This window comes from Neophocaena asiaeorientalis, unplaced genomic scaffold (assembly GCF_003031525.2).
Source record: "Neophocaena asiaeorientalis asiaeorientalis breed wild unplaced genomic scaffold, Neophocaena_asiaeorientalis_V1.1 scaffold71, whole genome shotgun sequence".
In the NCBI taxonomy this organism is placed as follows: domain Eukaryota; kingdom Metazoa; phylum Chordata; class Mammalia; order Artiodactyla; family Phocoenidae; genus Neophocaena; species Neophocaena asiaeorientalis.
Window position 1 is genome coordinate 514,086 of NW_020175439.1, and position 15,653 is coordinate 529,738.

At 40.1% G+C, this 15,653-nt stretch overlaps 1 protein-coding gene across 2 annotated transcripts in view; it reads right to left on the bottom strand.

Annotated features, from left to right (window-relative positions):
• DNAAF4 (dynein axonemal assembly factor 4) overlaps positions 1 to 14,787 on the bottom strand; it is a 64,025-nt gene extending 49,238 nt beyond the window's left edge. For both annotated transcript variants that reach the window (XM_024767793.1, XM_024767794.1), the window contains exons 1-3: positions 14,538 to 14,787; positions 13,995 to 14,142; positions 9,242 to 9,375 (exon numbers count right to left, since the gene is read on the bottom strand). In XM_024767793.1, coding sequence (XP_024623561.1) covers positions 9,242 to 9,375; positions 13,995 to 14,142; positions 14,538 to 14,660 — 405 coding nt within the window. In that variant the 5' untranslated portion in view covers positions 14,661 to 14,787. The remainder of the gene's footprint in view (positions 1 to 9,241; positions 9,376 to 13,994; positions 14,143 to 14,537) is intronic.
• Positions 14,788 to 15,653: the final 866 nt, after the last annotated feature.

A 15,653-nucleotide genomic window follows, 5' to 3' on the forward strand; every position in this document is an offset into this window, starting at 1 on the left:
GGGGGGTGGGAGCTGAGGCTTGGGCTTCAGAGGTCAGACCCCAGGGAGATGACTGGGGTTGGCTGAGTGAAAACAGCCTGAAGAGGGCTAGTGCGCCACAGCTAGCCGGGAGGGTGTCTGGGAAAAAGTCTGGAACTGCCTAAGAGTCAAAAGACCGTTATTTCGGGGTGCATGAGGAGAGGAGATTCAGAACACCGCCTAAATGAGCTTCAGAGATGGGCGCAAGCTGTGGCTATCAGCGTGGACCCCAGAGACGGGCATGAAACACTAAGGCTGCTCTGCAGCCACCAAGAAGCCTGTGTGCAAGCACAGGTCACTATCCACACTTCCACTCCCAGGAGGCTGTGCAGCCCACCACTGTCAGGGTCCTGTGACCCAGGGACAACTTCCCCGGGAGAACACACGGCGCGCCTCAGGCTGCTGCAATGTCACGCCGGCCTCTGCCACTGCAGGCTCGCCCCGCATTCCATACCCCTCCCTCCCCCTGGCCAGAGTGAGCCAGAGCCCCCTAATCAGGTGCTCCTTTAACCCCCTCCTGTCTAGGCAAAGAACAGATGCCAGAGGGTGACCTACATGCAGAGGCAGGGCAAAATCTAAAGCTGAACACCAGGAGCTGTGTGAACAAAAAAGAGAAAGGAAAATTTCTCCGTTCAGCCTCAGGAGCAGCGGATTAAAGCTCCACAATCAACTTGATGTACCCTGCATCAGTGAGTGCTCCTTTAACCCCCTCCTGTCTAGGCAAAGAACAGATGCCAGAGGGTGACCTACATGCAGAGGCAGGGCAAAATCTAAAGCTGAACACCAGGAGCTGTGTGAACAAAAAAGAGAAAGGAAAATTTCTCCGTTCAGCCTCAGGAGCAGTGGATTAAATCTCCACAATCAACTTGATGTACCTGCATCTGTGGAATACGTGAATAGACAACGAATCATCCCAAATTAAGGCTGTGGACACTGGGAGCAACTGTAGACTTGGGGTTTGCTGTATGCAACTGACTAGTTTCTGACTGTTATGTTTATCTTAGTATAGTTTTTTAGGGCTTGTTATCATTGCTGGATTTGTTTACTGGTTTGGTTGCTCACTTTTTTTACTACTTTTTAAATTTTTGTATTTTAATATTTTTTTTTATTTTTTATTTTAATAACCTTATTTTTTGTTTCTTTCTTTTATTTTCTCCCTTTTCTTCTCAGCTCTGTGGCTGACAGGGACTTGGTGTTCCAGCCGGGTGTCAGGCCTGAGTCTCTGAGATGGGAGAGCCACGTTCAGGACACTGGACCACCAGAGACTTCCCGACCCCGGGTAATATCAATCGGCGAGAGCTTTCTCAAAGATCTCCGTCTCAACGCCAAGCAAGCAAGCTCCAGTGCTGGACACCCCATGCCAAACAACTAGCAAGACAGGAACACAACCCCACCCATTAGCAGAGAGGGTGCCTAAGATCATAGTAAGTTTACAGACACTCCAAAGCACCACCAGACGCGGTCCTGCCCACCAGACACGGTCCTGCCCACCAGAAAGACACGATCCAGCTACATCCACCAGAACACAGGCAACAGTCCCCTCCACCAGGAAGCCTACACAACCCACTGAACCAACCTTATCCACTGGGGGCAGACACCAAAAACAACAGGAACTACGAACATGCAGCCTGCGAAAAGGAGACCCCAAACACAGTACATTAAGCAAAATGAGAAGACAGAGAAATATACAGCAGATGAAGGAGGAAAACAAAAACCCACCAGTCCAAACAAATGAAGAGGAAACAGGCAGTCTACCTGAAAAAGAATTCAGAGTAATGAAAGTAAAGATGATCCAAAATCTTGGAAATAGAATGGAGAAAATACAAGAAACGTTTAACAAGGAGCCAGAAGAACTAAAGAGCAAACAAACAATGATGAACAACAAAATAAATGAAATTAAAAATTCTCTAGAAGGGATCAATAGCAGAATAACTGAGGTAGAAGAACGAATAAGTGACGTGGAAGATAAAATAGTGGAAATAACTGCTGCAGAGCATAATAAAGAAAAAAGAATGAAAAGAATTGAGGACATTCTCAGAGACCTCTGGGACAATATTAAACACACCAATATTCGAATTATACGGGTCCCAGAAGAAGAATAGAAAAAGAAAGTCTCTGAGAAAATATCTGAAGAGATTATAGTGGAAAACTTCCCTAATATGGGAAAGGAAATAATCAAGTCCAGGAAGCACGGAGAGTCCATTACAGGATAAATCCAAAGAGAAACAAACCAAGACATATTAATCAAACTATCAAAAATTAAATACAAAGAAAAAATACTAAAAAGCAGCAAGGGAAAAGCAACAAGTAACATACAAGGGAATCCCCATAAGGTTAACAGCTGATCTTTCAGCAGAAACTCTGCAAGCCGGAAGGGAGTGACAGAACATATTTAAAGTGATGAAAGGGAAAAACCTGAAACCAAGATTACTCTACCCAGCAAGGATCTCATTCAGAATCAACGGAGAAATTAAAACCTTTACTGACAAGCAAAAGCTAAGAGAATTCAGCACCACCAAACCAGCTTTAAAAAAAATGCTAAAGGAACTCCTCTAGGCAGGAAACACACGAGAAGGAAAATACCTACAATAACAAACCCAAAACAATTAAGAAACTGGTAACAGGAACATATATATCAATAATTACCTTAAATGTAAATGGATTAAATGCTCCAACCAAAAGACACAGACTGGCTGAATGGATACAAAAACAAGACCCGTACATATGCTATCTATAAGAGACCCACTTCAGACCTAGGGACACATACAGACTGAAAGTGAGGGAATGGAAAAAGATATTCCATGCAAATGGAAATCAAAAGAAAGCTGGAGTAGCAATTCTCATATCAGACAAAACAGACTTTAAAATAAAGCCTATCACAAGAAACAAAGAAGGACACTACATAATGATCAAGTGATCAATCCAAGAAGAAGATATGATAATTGGAAATATTTATGTACCCAACACAGGAGCACCTCAAAACGTAAGGCAAATGATAACAGCCATAAAAGGGGAAATCGATAGTAACACAATCATAGTATGGGACTTTAAAACCCCACTTTCAGCAATGGACAGATGATCCAAAATGAAAATAAATAAGGAAACACAAGCTTAAAATAACACATTAAACAAGATGGACTTAACTGATAGGTAAGACATTCCATCCAAAAACAACAGAATATACTTTCTTCTCAAGTGCTCATGGAACATTCTCCAGGATAGAACGTATCTTGGGTCACAAATCAAGCCGTGGTGAATTTAAGAAAATTGAAATCGTATGAAGTATCTTTTCTGACCACAACGCTATGATACTAGATACTAATTACAGTAAAAAAAACTGTAAAAAATACAAACACATGGAGGCTAAAAATACACTACTAAATAACCAAGAGATCACTGAAGAAATCGAAGAGGAAATCAAAAAATACGTAGAAAAAAAATGACAGTGAAAACACGATGACCCAAAACCTATGGGATGCAGCAAAAGTAGTTAGTTCCAAGAGGAAAGTTTATACCAGTACAATAGTGTCCATCAACAGATGAATGGATAAAGAAGATGTGGCACATATACACAATGGAATATTATTCAGTCCCAAAAAGAAATGAAATTTAGTTATGTGTAATGAGATGGATGGACCTAGAGTCTGTCCTATAGAGTGAAGTAAGTCAGAAAGAGAAAAACAAATACCATATGCTAACATATATATATGGAATCTAAAAAAAAAAATAGAAGGTTCTGAAGAACCTAGGGGCAGGCAGGAATAAAGACGCAGACGTAGAGAATGCACTTGAGGACACAGGAGGGGGAAGGGTAAGCTAGGATGAAGTGAGAGAGTGGCATTTACACATATACACTAACAAATGTATAACAGATAGCTAGTGGGAAGCAGCCTCATAGCACAGGGAGATCAGCTCAGTGCTTTATGGGAGGGTGGGAGGGAGATGCAAGAGGGAGGGGATATGGGGCTGTATGTATATGTATAGCTGATTCACTTTGTTATACAGCAGAAACTACACAACACTGTAAAGCAATTATACTCCAATAAAGATGTAAAAAAAAAAACTGTCCACAAAGTGGGTGTAGAGCAAACATACCTCAACATAATAAAGGCCATATATGACAAACCTAGAGACAGCATCATTCTCAATGGTAAAAAGCTGAAACCATTTCCTCTAAGATTAGGACAAGACAAGGATGCCCACTCTTGCCACTTTTATTCAGCATAGTATGGAAATTCCTAGCCATAGCAAACAGATTGCCACTTTTATTCAGCATAGTATGGAAAGTCCTAGCCATAGCAACCAGACAAGAAAAAGAAATAAAATGAAGCCACACTGGAAAGGAAGAAGTAAAACCGTTAGTGTTTGCAGATGGCATGATGCTATCTATTGAAAACCCTAAAGATGCCAGCAAAAAACTATTAGAATACATGAATTCAGTAAAGTTGGATAATATAAATTCAACATACAGAAATCTGTTGCATTTGTATACATTAACAATGAACTATCAGAAAGAGAAATTAAAAAAAACAATCACATTTACAGGAGTTCCCTGGGGGCCTAGTGGTTAGGATTCCGGACTTTCACTCCTGTGACCCCGGTCAATCCCTGGCCAGGGAACTGAGATCCCATAAGCCATGAGGCCAAATAAATAAATAAATAAACAAAACAATCACATTTACAATTGCATAGAATAAAAAATGAGCAAGTAGTTACTTGTGGCCTTTCTATCCCTTAGTTATACATGCTTCTAATAAACAGGGCATGTGGTTTCACTGACAAGGGCTTTTTAAAGGCCCTATAGTATAATCTAGACAACTCTAGAAAGCAACTCATACCTCATCTGCATGATCAGGCAAAGTTGTTTCACAGTTAAAGTTTCTGAGCTTCAACTTTAAGAAAACAATAGCAGAAGAAAGCACTTCAAATTTGACCTGTTTAGTTTAAAAATTAGTGGGAAATGGGGTCCCCTAAAGTAGAAAATAAAACAAAATAAAACCAAAATATTCAAAATAGAAGAAGGCAACCTACAAAACAAAAGAGTGAAGAAAACAGGAAAAGTAGGCAATAGCAGTCCAAAATAAAGAGGGGGAAAAAAGCATGTTTCCGATTGGTCTGCCATGAATATTCCAACCTTTCATTAATCACTCCTACGCCCCCTCAATTCTTCACGGTCTGGTAGATGACCTTGCTACCTTCACCAAGGAAACAAAGGGTTACTTTAACTATCTGTGTCTCTAACAATTTTCCAAATGCTTAGTTATTCTTTACTCCTGCCCTTTAGGGTCAAAAGATAAAATATCCCCTATTACCTAAGATTTAATTTTTTCACCTGTTCCAACCTTCATTCCACCACCAAAAAAAAACTGCTTCATCATCAATCCTCTCTCTTAGTTGTATTATCAATCTCTCACTCTTTACTGGCTTCTTTCTTCAACATATAAATATGTTCAAAATCCTTTCGTCTTAAGAATACAAAAGCTCTGCCTCCACCCTGCAACCTCTCAAACTCACTCCCCAGAATGAGCTTTCCAAAACACAAACCCAATTATTTTGGGATTCTTGCTGAAAATTCCTAAAGAGTTCCCTTCAGGAGATTTTTCTAAATATCAAGATTTTATTTCTGATCAACAAATGTTCCTTGTTGTGCCAAACTCTGTCAGGCACTTATCCAAACTAACTGTAACGTCATTTTCCCATTTATCCCCAGGTAACTGTGGCTTATTCTCCAGTATTCAGCACAAACAACATTGCTTCATATTTCCTGACCAGCCTCTCAGACTGAGACACCAACCTTTTGCCAGGGTTTTCTCTTTATCTGCCCATGACTTCTTATGCATACTATGGTGTAATCTTTGTTTGTTCTTGTCTGTCACCCTCTCTATACTATGAGTAAACAGAAAGTGAAGACTGATTTGTTCAGCTCTGTCTCAGTACCTTTCACAGTATTCAATAAATGTCTGCTAAATGAATGATAGATCAGCAGCAAAGATAATGAGAAATGGATGCAGCAAACCAAGTTTGAAGCAACAGACTTGAAGTAAAGATTTATTTGAACATGTGTAAAAGTGATTACCATTTGAAATATCATCCCACAATACCTAAAGCAATTGTTTTATGGGGCTTGAAAGGGAGCCAACAGAATAGACAGCCTGTCTCCTGCTGGCCCCTGCTTATGTGAAGATGTGGATCATCTCCCTATCAGCCTAAGGATGAAGCAGACACAAAGAAAAAGCAGTGCTAAGGATGCTGCAGAGAGATGGAGTCAGAGCTTGGATTTACTGCTCTATCGCAGAACTTTTCCTGCTGGATCAATCAAATTATCTTTATTGTTTAAATCCTAACATTTTCAATTCCAACTAAGTTGTAAAATGACCACAAGTTCCTCCCATAACTATATGCATGCCCCTTTGCAATGTGACTTAATCTTTCTTTCCTAGAAAAGGTACAGTCTATTTCTCTAACCCTTAATCTGGGCTTGGATATATGGGACATTTGGCTAATGGGACATTGGCAAACGTGACACAGCAGAGCCTTTAAAAGGGCTTGTGCATTAGGGCTTTCCCACTTCAGAGGTTTTAAAAGCACTTGTGCATTAGGTCTTTCCCGTTCTTGCCACCAGGAACACTAACTATGAAGTAAAGAAGCCTGTGCTAGCCTCTTGGAGAATGAAATACCACATGGAGAGGGGCTCAGCTTTCCCTGGCAAGGCTCTAAACATGTGACTGAGGCCATCCTAGAACTTCCAGCCACAATCAAGCCAACCTCAGACCACAAGAACAACCTGACCAACATATAGAATCGTGAGAAAATAAATGTTTTAAGCTACTAAATTTTGGATAGTTTTTATACAGTGTTATTGACTAGATGTTTGTGTTCCCCCAGATATGTTGAAGCTTTAACTCTCACTTGGAAATGGGCTGCTGAGGAGTAATTAAGGTTAAATGAGGTCATAAGGGTGGGGCCCTGATACAATAGGATTAGTTTCTTAATAAGAAGAGACACCAGAGATTTTTTTCTCTCTCTCAGCTACCTGCAAGCCAGAAACCAACCCCAATGGACCTTGATCTGAGACTTCTAGGCTCTAGACCTGTGAGAAAATAAATGTGTGTTGTTCAAGTCATCCACTCTTTGGTATTTTGTTACGGTAGCCCAAGCAGACTTATACTATACAGCATAGCAAACTGACACAGTGAGTCTTAGCACTAGCCCTGCTAATTATTTTTAAAAGGTTACTACTAGGGCTTCCCTGGTGGTGCAGTGGTTAAGAATCCGCCCGCCAATGTAGGGAACATGGGTTCGAGCCCTGGTCCAGAAAGATCCCACATGCCGCAGAGCAACTAAGCCCATGAGCCACAACTACTGAGCCCATGCACCTGGAGCCTGTGCTCCACAACAAGAGAAGCCACCACAGTGAGAAGCCCGCACACTGCAACAAAGGGTAGCCCCCACTCACTGCAACTAGGGAGAAGCCCACGCACAGCAACAAAGACCCAACACAGCCAAAAATAAATAAATTAATTAATTAATTAATTTTTAAAAGAAAAGGTTACTACTAAAAAACCCCCATTATTTTGTGGTATATGTAATTCAAGTTTTAAGCTAATTTATGGTTTAAGCTAATAAGGAGTTGCCTTTGTCATATCTCTTCATTTGCTCTTAATGGAACATCAAAGTTCTATTTTGCTCTTTTCTGAATGGTGTCTAATATTGCACAGAGTAAAAATAGCTACATCTATCTACCAGAATAGAACTGTACTATGGTTACAGGGTACTCGAACAATATATTCACATTAATTCATTCAACTGTTTGAGCACCTACTATTTACTTGGCAACTGCTATGATAAGGATGAAAGAAAATGTAGTCTCAACTCTCAACACTGCTCAGGGAAAGAGACAGACAAAATGAATAGTTGGTAGTATAGGGTATAGACTTTCATAGGTTCTATCACTTCAGTGTGATCTATAGCTTCATTCTTTATACACTAATGCCCCTAAAGCACCTTTCCAATACTACCAAAGTCAGGCTTTCATATGTCAGTAGACGAATAACTTCAAGGTATAGCACTGTGGTACTGCCTGCCAATCAATTGTTCAGCTTTGTTATGTTTACCAATGCAGCAGTGTGTGTGCCATTGTTTAACTATTTTATTAGTTCAGTAAATACTTATTTGTTGCCACAAATTTTATAGTATTTTGCTTTTATTTTTTAAAATTCAGGAAAATCTTAAGATCCAAAGTTTGATAGTATTGCTAACATGATCAAGAAAAGGTGGAACTCATCAAGTATACAGAAAGCAGGAATCTTTGGACGGATGACCACGTGTTCAATTATTAAGTAAAAAAAAAGTATATTAACCATTGGTGACATTTAAAAGTCAAGTAAAAATGATAAAAGAAGCAGAGAAATCTTTGGAATTATGAACTGTTGATTATAAAAACAATACTAGTGACCCAAATGCAAAAGAACAGTCATGAGTCCATAGGACTCTTGATGAGATAATGCTTATTATAGATTCCTTAATCATTTCAAAATGTCAAAAATGAGAATCTGAGATGGGAACTTATTTGTAAAAATTAGTCAGAATAGGTAAACCTATAGAGATAGAAAGTAGATTGTTGGTTGTCTAGGGCTAGGGGTTCGGAGGAATGGGGAGTGACTGCTAATGGGTGCAGGGTTTCTTTTTGGGGAGATAAAAATGTTCTAAAATTGACTGTGGTGATGGTTTTACAACTCTAAATATACTAAAAACCATTGAATTGTAAGCCTGTAATGGGTGAACTGTATGGTATGTGAATTATATCTCAAAAAATATATTGCTGATTAAAGATTTAACTTGAAAGGCTCAACAGTTAAAAGATATTAATTGGTCAATATTTAGTGTTAAATCTATGCTTTTCTTGTTTTAAATAATCATGTCCAATAATTCCAAGATTAAAAAAGAAGTAAAACACTTACAGCATAAAACCTTATAACTGTTTTATTCCCCTGGAAATAGAGCATTTTCCCTCAAACAAGTAAACCTATTGTTCAACCTTATACTCTCAACTTTCATACAGATTTTCAGAAATACACATCAGTAGTAGATAGCCTACATAACACAGCAAGGCCTGTAACCAAAGTATGAACAAAATGGTGAGGAAACACAGTGGTTGCAACAAATTATCATTGCAATTACTATATCTTTAATTAAAGGACTTTCCTATGGATCTTCAACTTACCTTCATCATGACATTTAGTGTATATTTTTGATCTTCCCGCCTTGCCGAAGCTTTTGCTTCCATAGCTTCTTTTGCGCTTTTTTGTGCTTGTAGGATAGATTTCTCCCTTATTCTTTGCATCATCTCTTTGTCAACTAAAACATAAGGAATATCAATAAATTAGGATCATGATGAATTTGTTTTACTTAGGAGAAACTGCTTACATACTGATCTGGGATAAGATGTTTTTGGACCCAACCTCACAGGGAGAAGTGAAAACATATCTCAATATTAAACTGGTCAAGAAGCTAATACTAAAAGGTAAGCAAGTAACTGTAATAGTAATGAATTAGTACAGAATGCATGCCTTGGGACTTCCCTCGTGGCGCAGTGGTTAAATCCGCCTGCCAATGCAGGGGACATGTGTGTGAGCCCTGGTCCGGGAAGATCCCACATGCTGGGGAGCAACTAAGCCCGTGCACCACAACTACTGAGCCTGCGCTCTAGAGCCTAAGAGCCAGAACTACTGAGCCCATGTGCCACAACTACTGAAGCCCGCGCCTAGAGCCCGTGCTCCGCAACAAGAGAAGCCACCGCAATGAGAAGCCTGCGCACCACAACAAAGAGAAGCCCCCGCTCGCTGCAACTAGAGAAAGCCCGCGTACAGTGACGAAGACCCAATGCAGCCAAAAATAAATAAACAAATAAAATTTAGAAAAAGAATGCATGCCTTTGTGCACTGAGAGAGACAGACAGAGCGAGAGAGAGAGAGAGAGAGAGAGAGAGAGAGAGGATATGAATAAGAGAAAAGAGGAACAATGGAGAGGGGAAATAACAGAGGGAATGAGGATGGAGAGAGGGGAGGGAGAGGAGGAGAGGGTCACAAAAGGGAGAGAGAGGAGTGTGGAATGAGTGGGGGGGAGAGAGGGAAAGGGAGCCGGAGGGGACAAGATGGGAGGAAAGAGAACACATTTATTCTCCTCTCTCTCTGTTGAGAAACTAGAGCTATTTGCTCATAAACCTGATCACAATAAATCATCTCTGGGGGGTCTCCTAGAAGAGAAGATGGGTTGACACCATCTGATATAATCAATCACCTTCAAAAATACAAATGGTGATTTATAGTGATACATATGAAGAGTACAGAGCCAGCCTTAGTAAAAATTACAAAGTAACATGACATGCTACATGCAGACTTTACCATTCACAATTATTTTTTACTCAGTCACTCAGTATTTTAGAAACTGCAGGCTGTGATCCTTAGGGGGTAAATTATCTTAGGGGAAGAAGGATAAGGAAGGGATCTAGACTTTGAAGAAGAAAAAAACAGGAGGGGAGAAGAAACTTGGTAGGAGAGTGCGAACTAGGGGAGTGATAAGAAGGACAGGAGTGTGATACCAAAACCAGACAAAGATGTCACAAAAAAAGAAAACTACAGGCCAATATCACTGATGAACATAGATGTAAACATCCTCAACAAAATACTAGCAAAGAGAATCCAACAGCACATTAAAAGGATCATACACCATGATCAAGTGGGGTTTATTCCAGGAATGCAAGGATTCTTCAAAATACAGAAATCAATCAATGTGATACACCATATTAACAAACTGAAGGAGAAAAACCATATTATCATCTCCATCGATGCAGAGAAAGCTTTCGACAAAATTCAACACCCATTTATGATAAAAACCCTCCAGAAAGTAGGCATAGAGGGAACTTTCCTCAACATAATAAAGGCCATAAATGACAAACCCACAGCCAACAACATCCTCAATGGTGAAAAACTGAAAGCATTTCCACTAAGATCAGGAACAAGACAAGGTTGCCCACTCTCACCACTCTTATTCAACATAGTTTTGGAAGTTTTAGCCACAGCAATCAGAGAAGAAAAAGGAATCCAAACTGGAAAAGAAGAAGCGCTGTCACTGTTTGCAGATGACATACTATACATAGAGAATCCTAAAGATGCTACCAGAAAACTACTAGAGCTAATCAATGAATATGGCAGGAGTGGAGGGATGACTAGTAGTTTTATACACACCTTCATAGCGTTTTAAAATATATGAAAAAATACACAAAGAAAACTAGTTATATTAAAACACAAAATATTAAAAAATAAATTTGTGATATACAAGTATGTGCTTCTTTATTAATGCATTAAATAATACATAGCAAAATGTCTAATAAATACTATATTTTCAAAGTAGTGTATATAAAAGTTAGAGGTACCTGTGATATGAACATATTTGTGATTTTTATTGACACTACTGTTGTTTGTTGTCTACATTCATAGTTGAAGGGAATATTAATTTCAGTTAAAAATAAGTAAAGAGTATGGAATTTTTACCCATCCAAGATCTTGGCTGGGAATTAGGACTGAAATTACTTCAGAAGTCTCTCCCCAAACCACCTGCTTAGTAACAGAGTGGCAGACAGTTGGACCAGTTTCAGGGGCAGAAGTAATTAAAAGAAAATCAAGTTTCCAAGTGAAATGCTCCATATCTAAAAGAAACGAAAAATGGATCAAGAAGGAACTTCAGAAAAAAATGGAGCGAGTATGTTTTGAATAATGAGGGAGGCAGGCTTGGAGTATAGGCTGGTGTGAAAAACAGATTGTTAAACAATTTCACTGAATTGCATCTGAAACTCAGTTTGACTTCTAAAAGAATCTCAAACCTGGTTTCTGAAGTAAAATCGATGTTCATTACTTGCTATATAAGTCAGTTTTAAGACTGTTTTGATTAGTCTAACTGGCAAATTACAGTCAAACCCAACCTGCTCCCTGATTTCTTTCGGCACATAAGCTAAGAATAATTTTTACAGTTTTAAATAGTTGAAAAAAATCAAAAGAATAGTAATACTTTATGACATATACAAATTAGAATAAATTGAAATTTCAGCATCAATAAATACATATTGTCTATGGCTGCTTTTGTTCTGCAATAACAGAGCTGAGTAATTGTGACACAGACTACATAGCCCACAAAATCCAAAATATTATCTGGTCCTTTACAGAAAAAGTTTGCCAACCCTTAGTTTAAATGGTCAAAATTTGGAATAGTTGACCATATAACCATGAAAGAGAAGACTCAAGCACCTGTGCAATGAAAGCAGATATCTAAATTAGAGAGGAAGGTTATGATTAGAAAATTCCCTTCCCACTCCTGAATAAAGTGGCCAACCAGTTTAAGAAGGGAATTTGACATAGAAGAAAGTGTTTCATGTCAGAAACAGGGGAAAGTAACAGGTTTATGGATATGACTCTTCTTTATAGCCTAAAAAGTTGGTGGACAAAACGTTACCTGGGGAAATCAAGACACACACACACACACACACACGTCAGTGGTTCTCAAACCTGGCCAGGCATCATAATCATCTGGGGAGTTCTCAACCCCCAATCTGTTTATTTTAAAAGAAGCCATTATAACAGATGATGGTTCTAGTCCCATCTAACTTCAAAATTAAGATTATCAACAACAGCTGAAATAAATCAAAGTATTTACATTTAATCTTAGGTACGAAGTCAGAACACCCTGGGTGTGTTTCATGACATATTCCCAGGCCCCATCTCAGACCTGAATCAAAAAGGAAGGCAGGGGTAGGAGAGCAGGTATCTGGTTTTTAAAAACTCCTCAGTTATTCTGGGGCTCAATAAAGAACTAAAGTTAGCTGGCTATGGTAACCTACCTTAACCAGTATTTTCTGAGCTGAATACCACATTTTAGAGAAAAATTCCACCTGGTCCTAGGGATTAAAAAATTAAATTCCACAGCAAGATACCAAGAAAACATTAACATAAAGAATGGCTGCCATTTCCCCATTTCTCAATAGTCCTAACTCAAGACTTAACGCCAAAGACCTAAGAGAAATATCAGGCAGTAGATAGAAAACACAAGAAAACATGACAACTAGATCAGGGAGGAAGATAACAGAGTTAAAGCAGTATAGGGCAATTACTGACCCACAAAGCTGATCTTGGCAGAAGAATACTGATTAAGAGTACAGAGAATGGGGGATCTCAACTTGGACTGTACATTATAATTCCCAAAAAGCGTTTTTAAAACTACCAGTACCTAGGTCTCAGTCTCACTCCCAGAAACTGATTTGATTGGTCTAGGGTGAGATTCAGACATCTGTATTCTGTAAAAGTTCCGTAGGTGAAACACTGCTCTAGAGTCAAACTGCTAAGACTCCACTTTTTTTTTTTTTTTTTTTTTTTTTTTGGCGGTACGCGGGCCTCGCAATTTTCCCGGACCGGGGCACGAACTCGTGTCCCCTGCATCAGCAGGCGGACTCTCGCCCACTGCACCACCAAAGAAGCCCTAAGACTCCACTTCTTGTCTGCCACTTACTAGTTGTGTGACCTTTGGCAATTACTCAACCCTTCTGTGTCTCAGTAGCCTCACCTTAAAAAAAAAAAAGGGGGGGGGGTACCTAAGTGATAGATTGTTGTGAGGATTAACAGATGAACTAATGCCTAATACAAAATGAGTGCTAAATAAAGGCCATACTGGGAGGCCTTATCCCCTGAAGATAGGAGCCCACATCCTTTAAAAGCTAGTATTAACGGACTCTAATTTTTGAGTAATTCGATTACTCAGGAATTAGGTGATTTATTTTAAGAGGCAGCTGAAGCACTAACTCTTTTAAATCATGCTATGTGTCTGTTTCGTTTTCCTAGAATAGCAACATAAATTTCGAAAGAGAAAATTTTAAATGGTATAAAGTATAAAAGCACAACCAGCTGAACGTCTTTTAGTAAAGAACTTACCACCTGACAGAGAAAGGGTCTCCCACATGGCCGCTTCTTTTTTGTGTAAAGTGAAAACAATAGTGTCATTTCCAATCTTGGCTTTGCTGCTCTCATCGTCTATGGGAGCATAGAGAAACACCTCAAATAAAAATGGAGGACAGTTCACCTATTCAGAAGGGGGAAAACGGAAGTCCATTTAGTTACACAAATGAAAGACACTCCCGTTAAGAAATAAGTGATAAGAAATAAGCCTAAATCATTTTCTTAAATTCCTTCTATAAATATATTCCAGGTCACGATAAAAGCACGGCATATGAGGAAATCCTGGATAAAATAATCTCTGACCTGGTGACATCTGTCTACAGACGAGGTGTCACCTGTATGGGATTCGTATTTTGTTTTGTTTGTTTTGCTTTGTTTTATTTTTAATAGGACTAAAATTTTAGGATGCTTATCTGCAAGGACGCGCCTGTTGCAGGTCCATAGCCGCGCCCTTGCAGCCGCTTCGGACCACACCCCCGGCTCCCCCACCCTGCCGGCTGGCACGACTCGCTTTCCTACCTTCAGATAGTTTTCCGTGCAGAACACGTCCGCGTCCCTGACGCTGACGCCTCTGAGGGGCACAGAGATGAAGACCGCAGTCCTCGTCTGCTGCCAGCTGTAGTCGCTAACCTGCAGAGGCATCCCGGGAGGCGTCCGGAGAGGCTGGGGAGGACGCGCGCCCGCTCGGTTGCTAGGGAAGCCGGGGTTACCACAGGCCAACCCTTCCGGGTCAGGCCGGGCCGCGGCACCACCCTCTCCCGTTCCCAGCGTGCCCCGGGCGCGCCACTGCGGTCGACCTGCGGACTCCGGTCGCCACTGCTTGGGCGCCCCTGGCGGGAGTGTTACCGTTACCTGAGGTCTTATCTCTCACCCGCAGTCCAAGCGAATCTGCGAAGTAGCAGACCCACTTCCGCTTAAGCAAAAAAAGAGCTTCACGCTTGAAAATGCAAAAAAGGATGTGGGAAAGCGTAACCCGCGAGAAGCAGGTGCGACGTTCACGCGCCATTGCAGCCCTGGCCTTTTGTTTGTTCTGACGGGGGCTGTAGAAGTTAGCACCATTTGGTGTTCCTGTTTTGGAAGTTTCCAGCTCATACTGACCTTCTGGCCTAGGAGCTTGCCTGTATTATTGTAGTCCTTAAAATCCTATCAACCTAAAGCCCGTCACAAGCATGTAGGTAGGGTTCTTTCCTTGGTTTGAGAACTGGCGAGAAACGACCATATGACTCACCTGGCGAATGCTTGGCTGCAACTCAACTGTAGGATAAGTTGAATTGACACGGATATGTTTTACAGTTGTTTAAGGAGATTTGTAATTTTAGCGCTGAGAGGAAACTTAAAGATCATGTAGTATTCCCACATGCAGTATTTAAGGAATCTGAGATCCATATACCCAACCCCATTGCCACATGGATTAGCGGCTGAACTGTGATTAAGATCCTGACCCCCTAACTCCTATTCCAATGTTCTTTCCTTGGGATGCTTTCTGGAGACACAGTTTATAAATTACTGGAATTTGATGTTAAAAAAAAAAAGGACATGAAAATTAAGCATCTACAAACTATTTGCCATCTAGGAATGGGGATTTTTAACATTTTACTTTCGGAAGTCATTAATACAAATTTAAAAGCTCCTGAA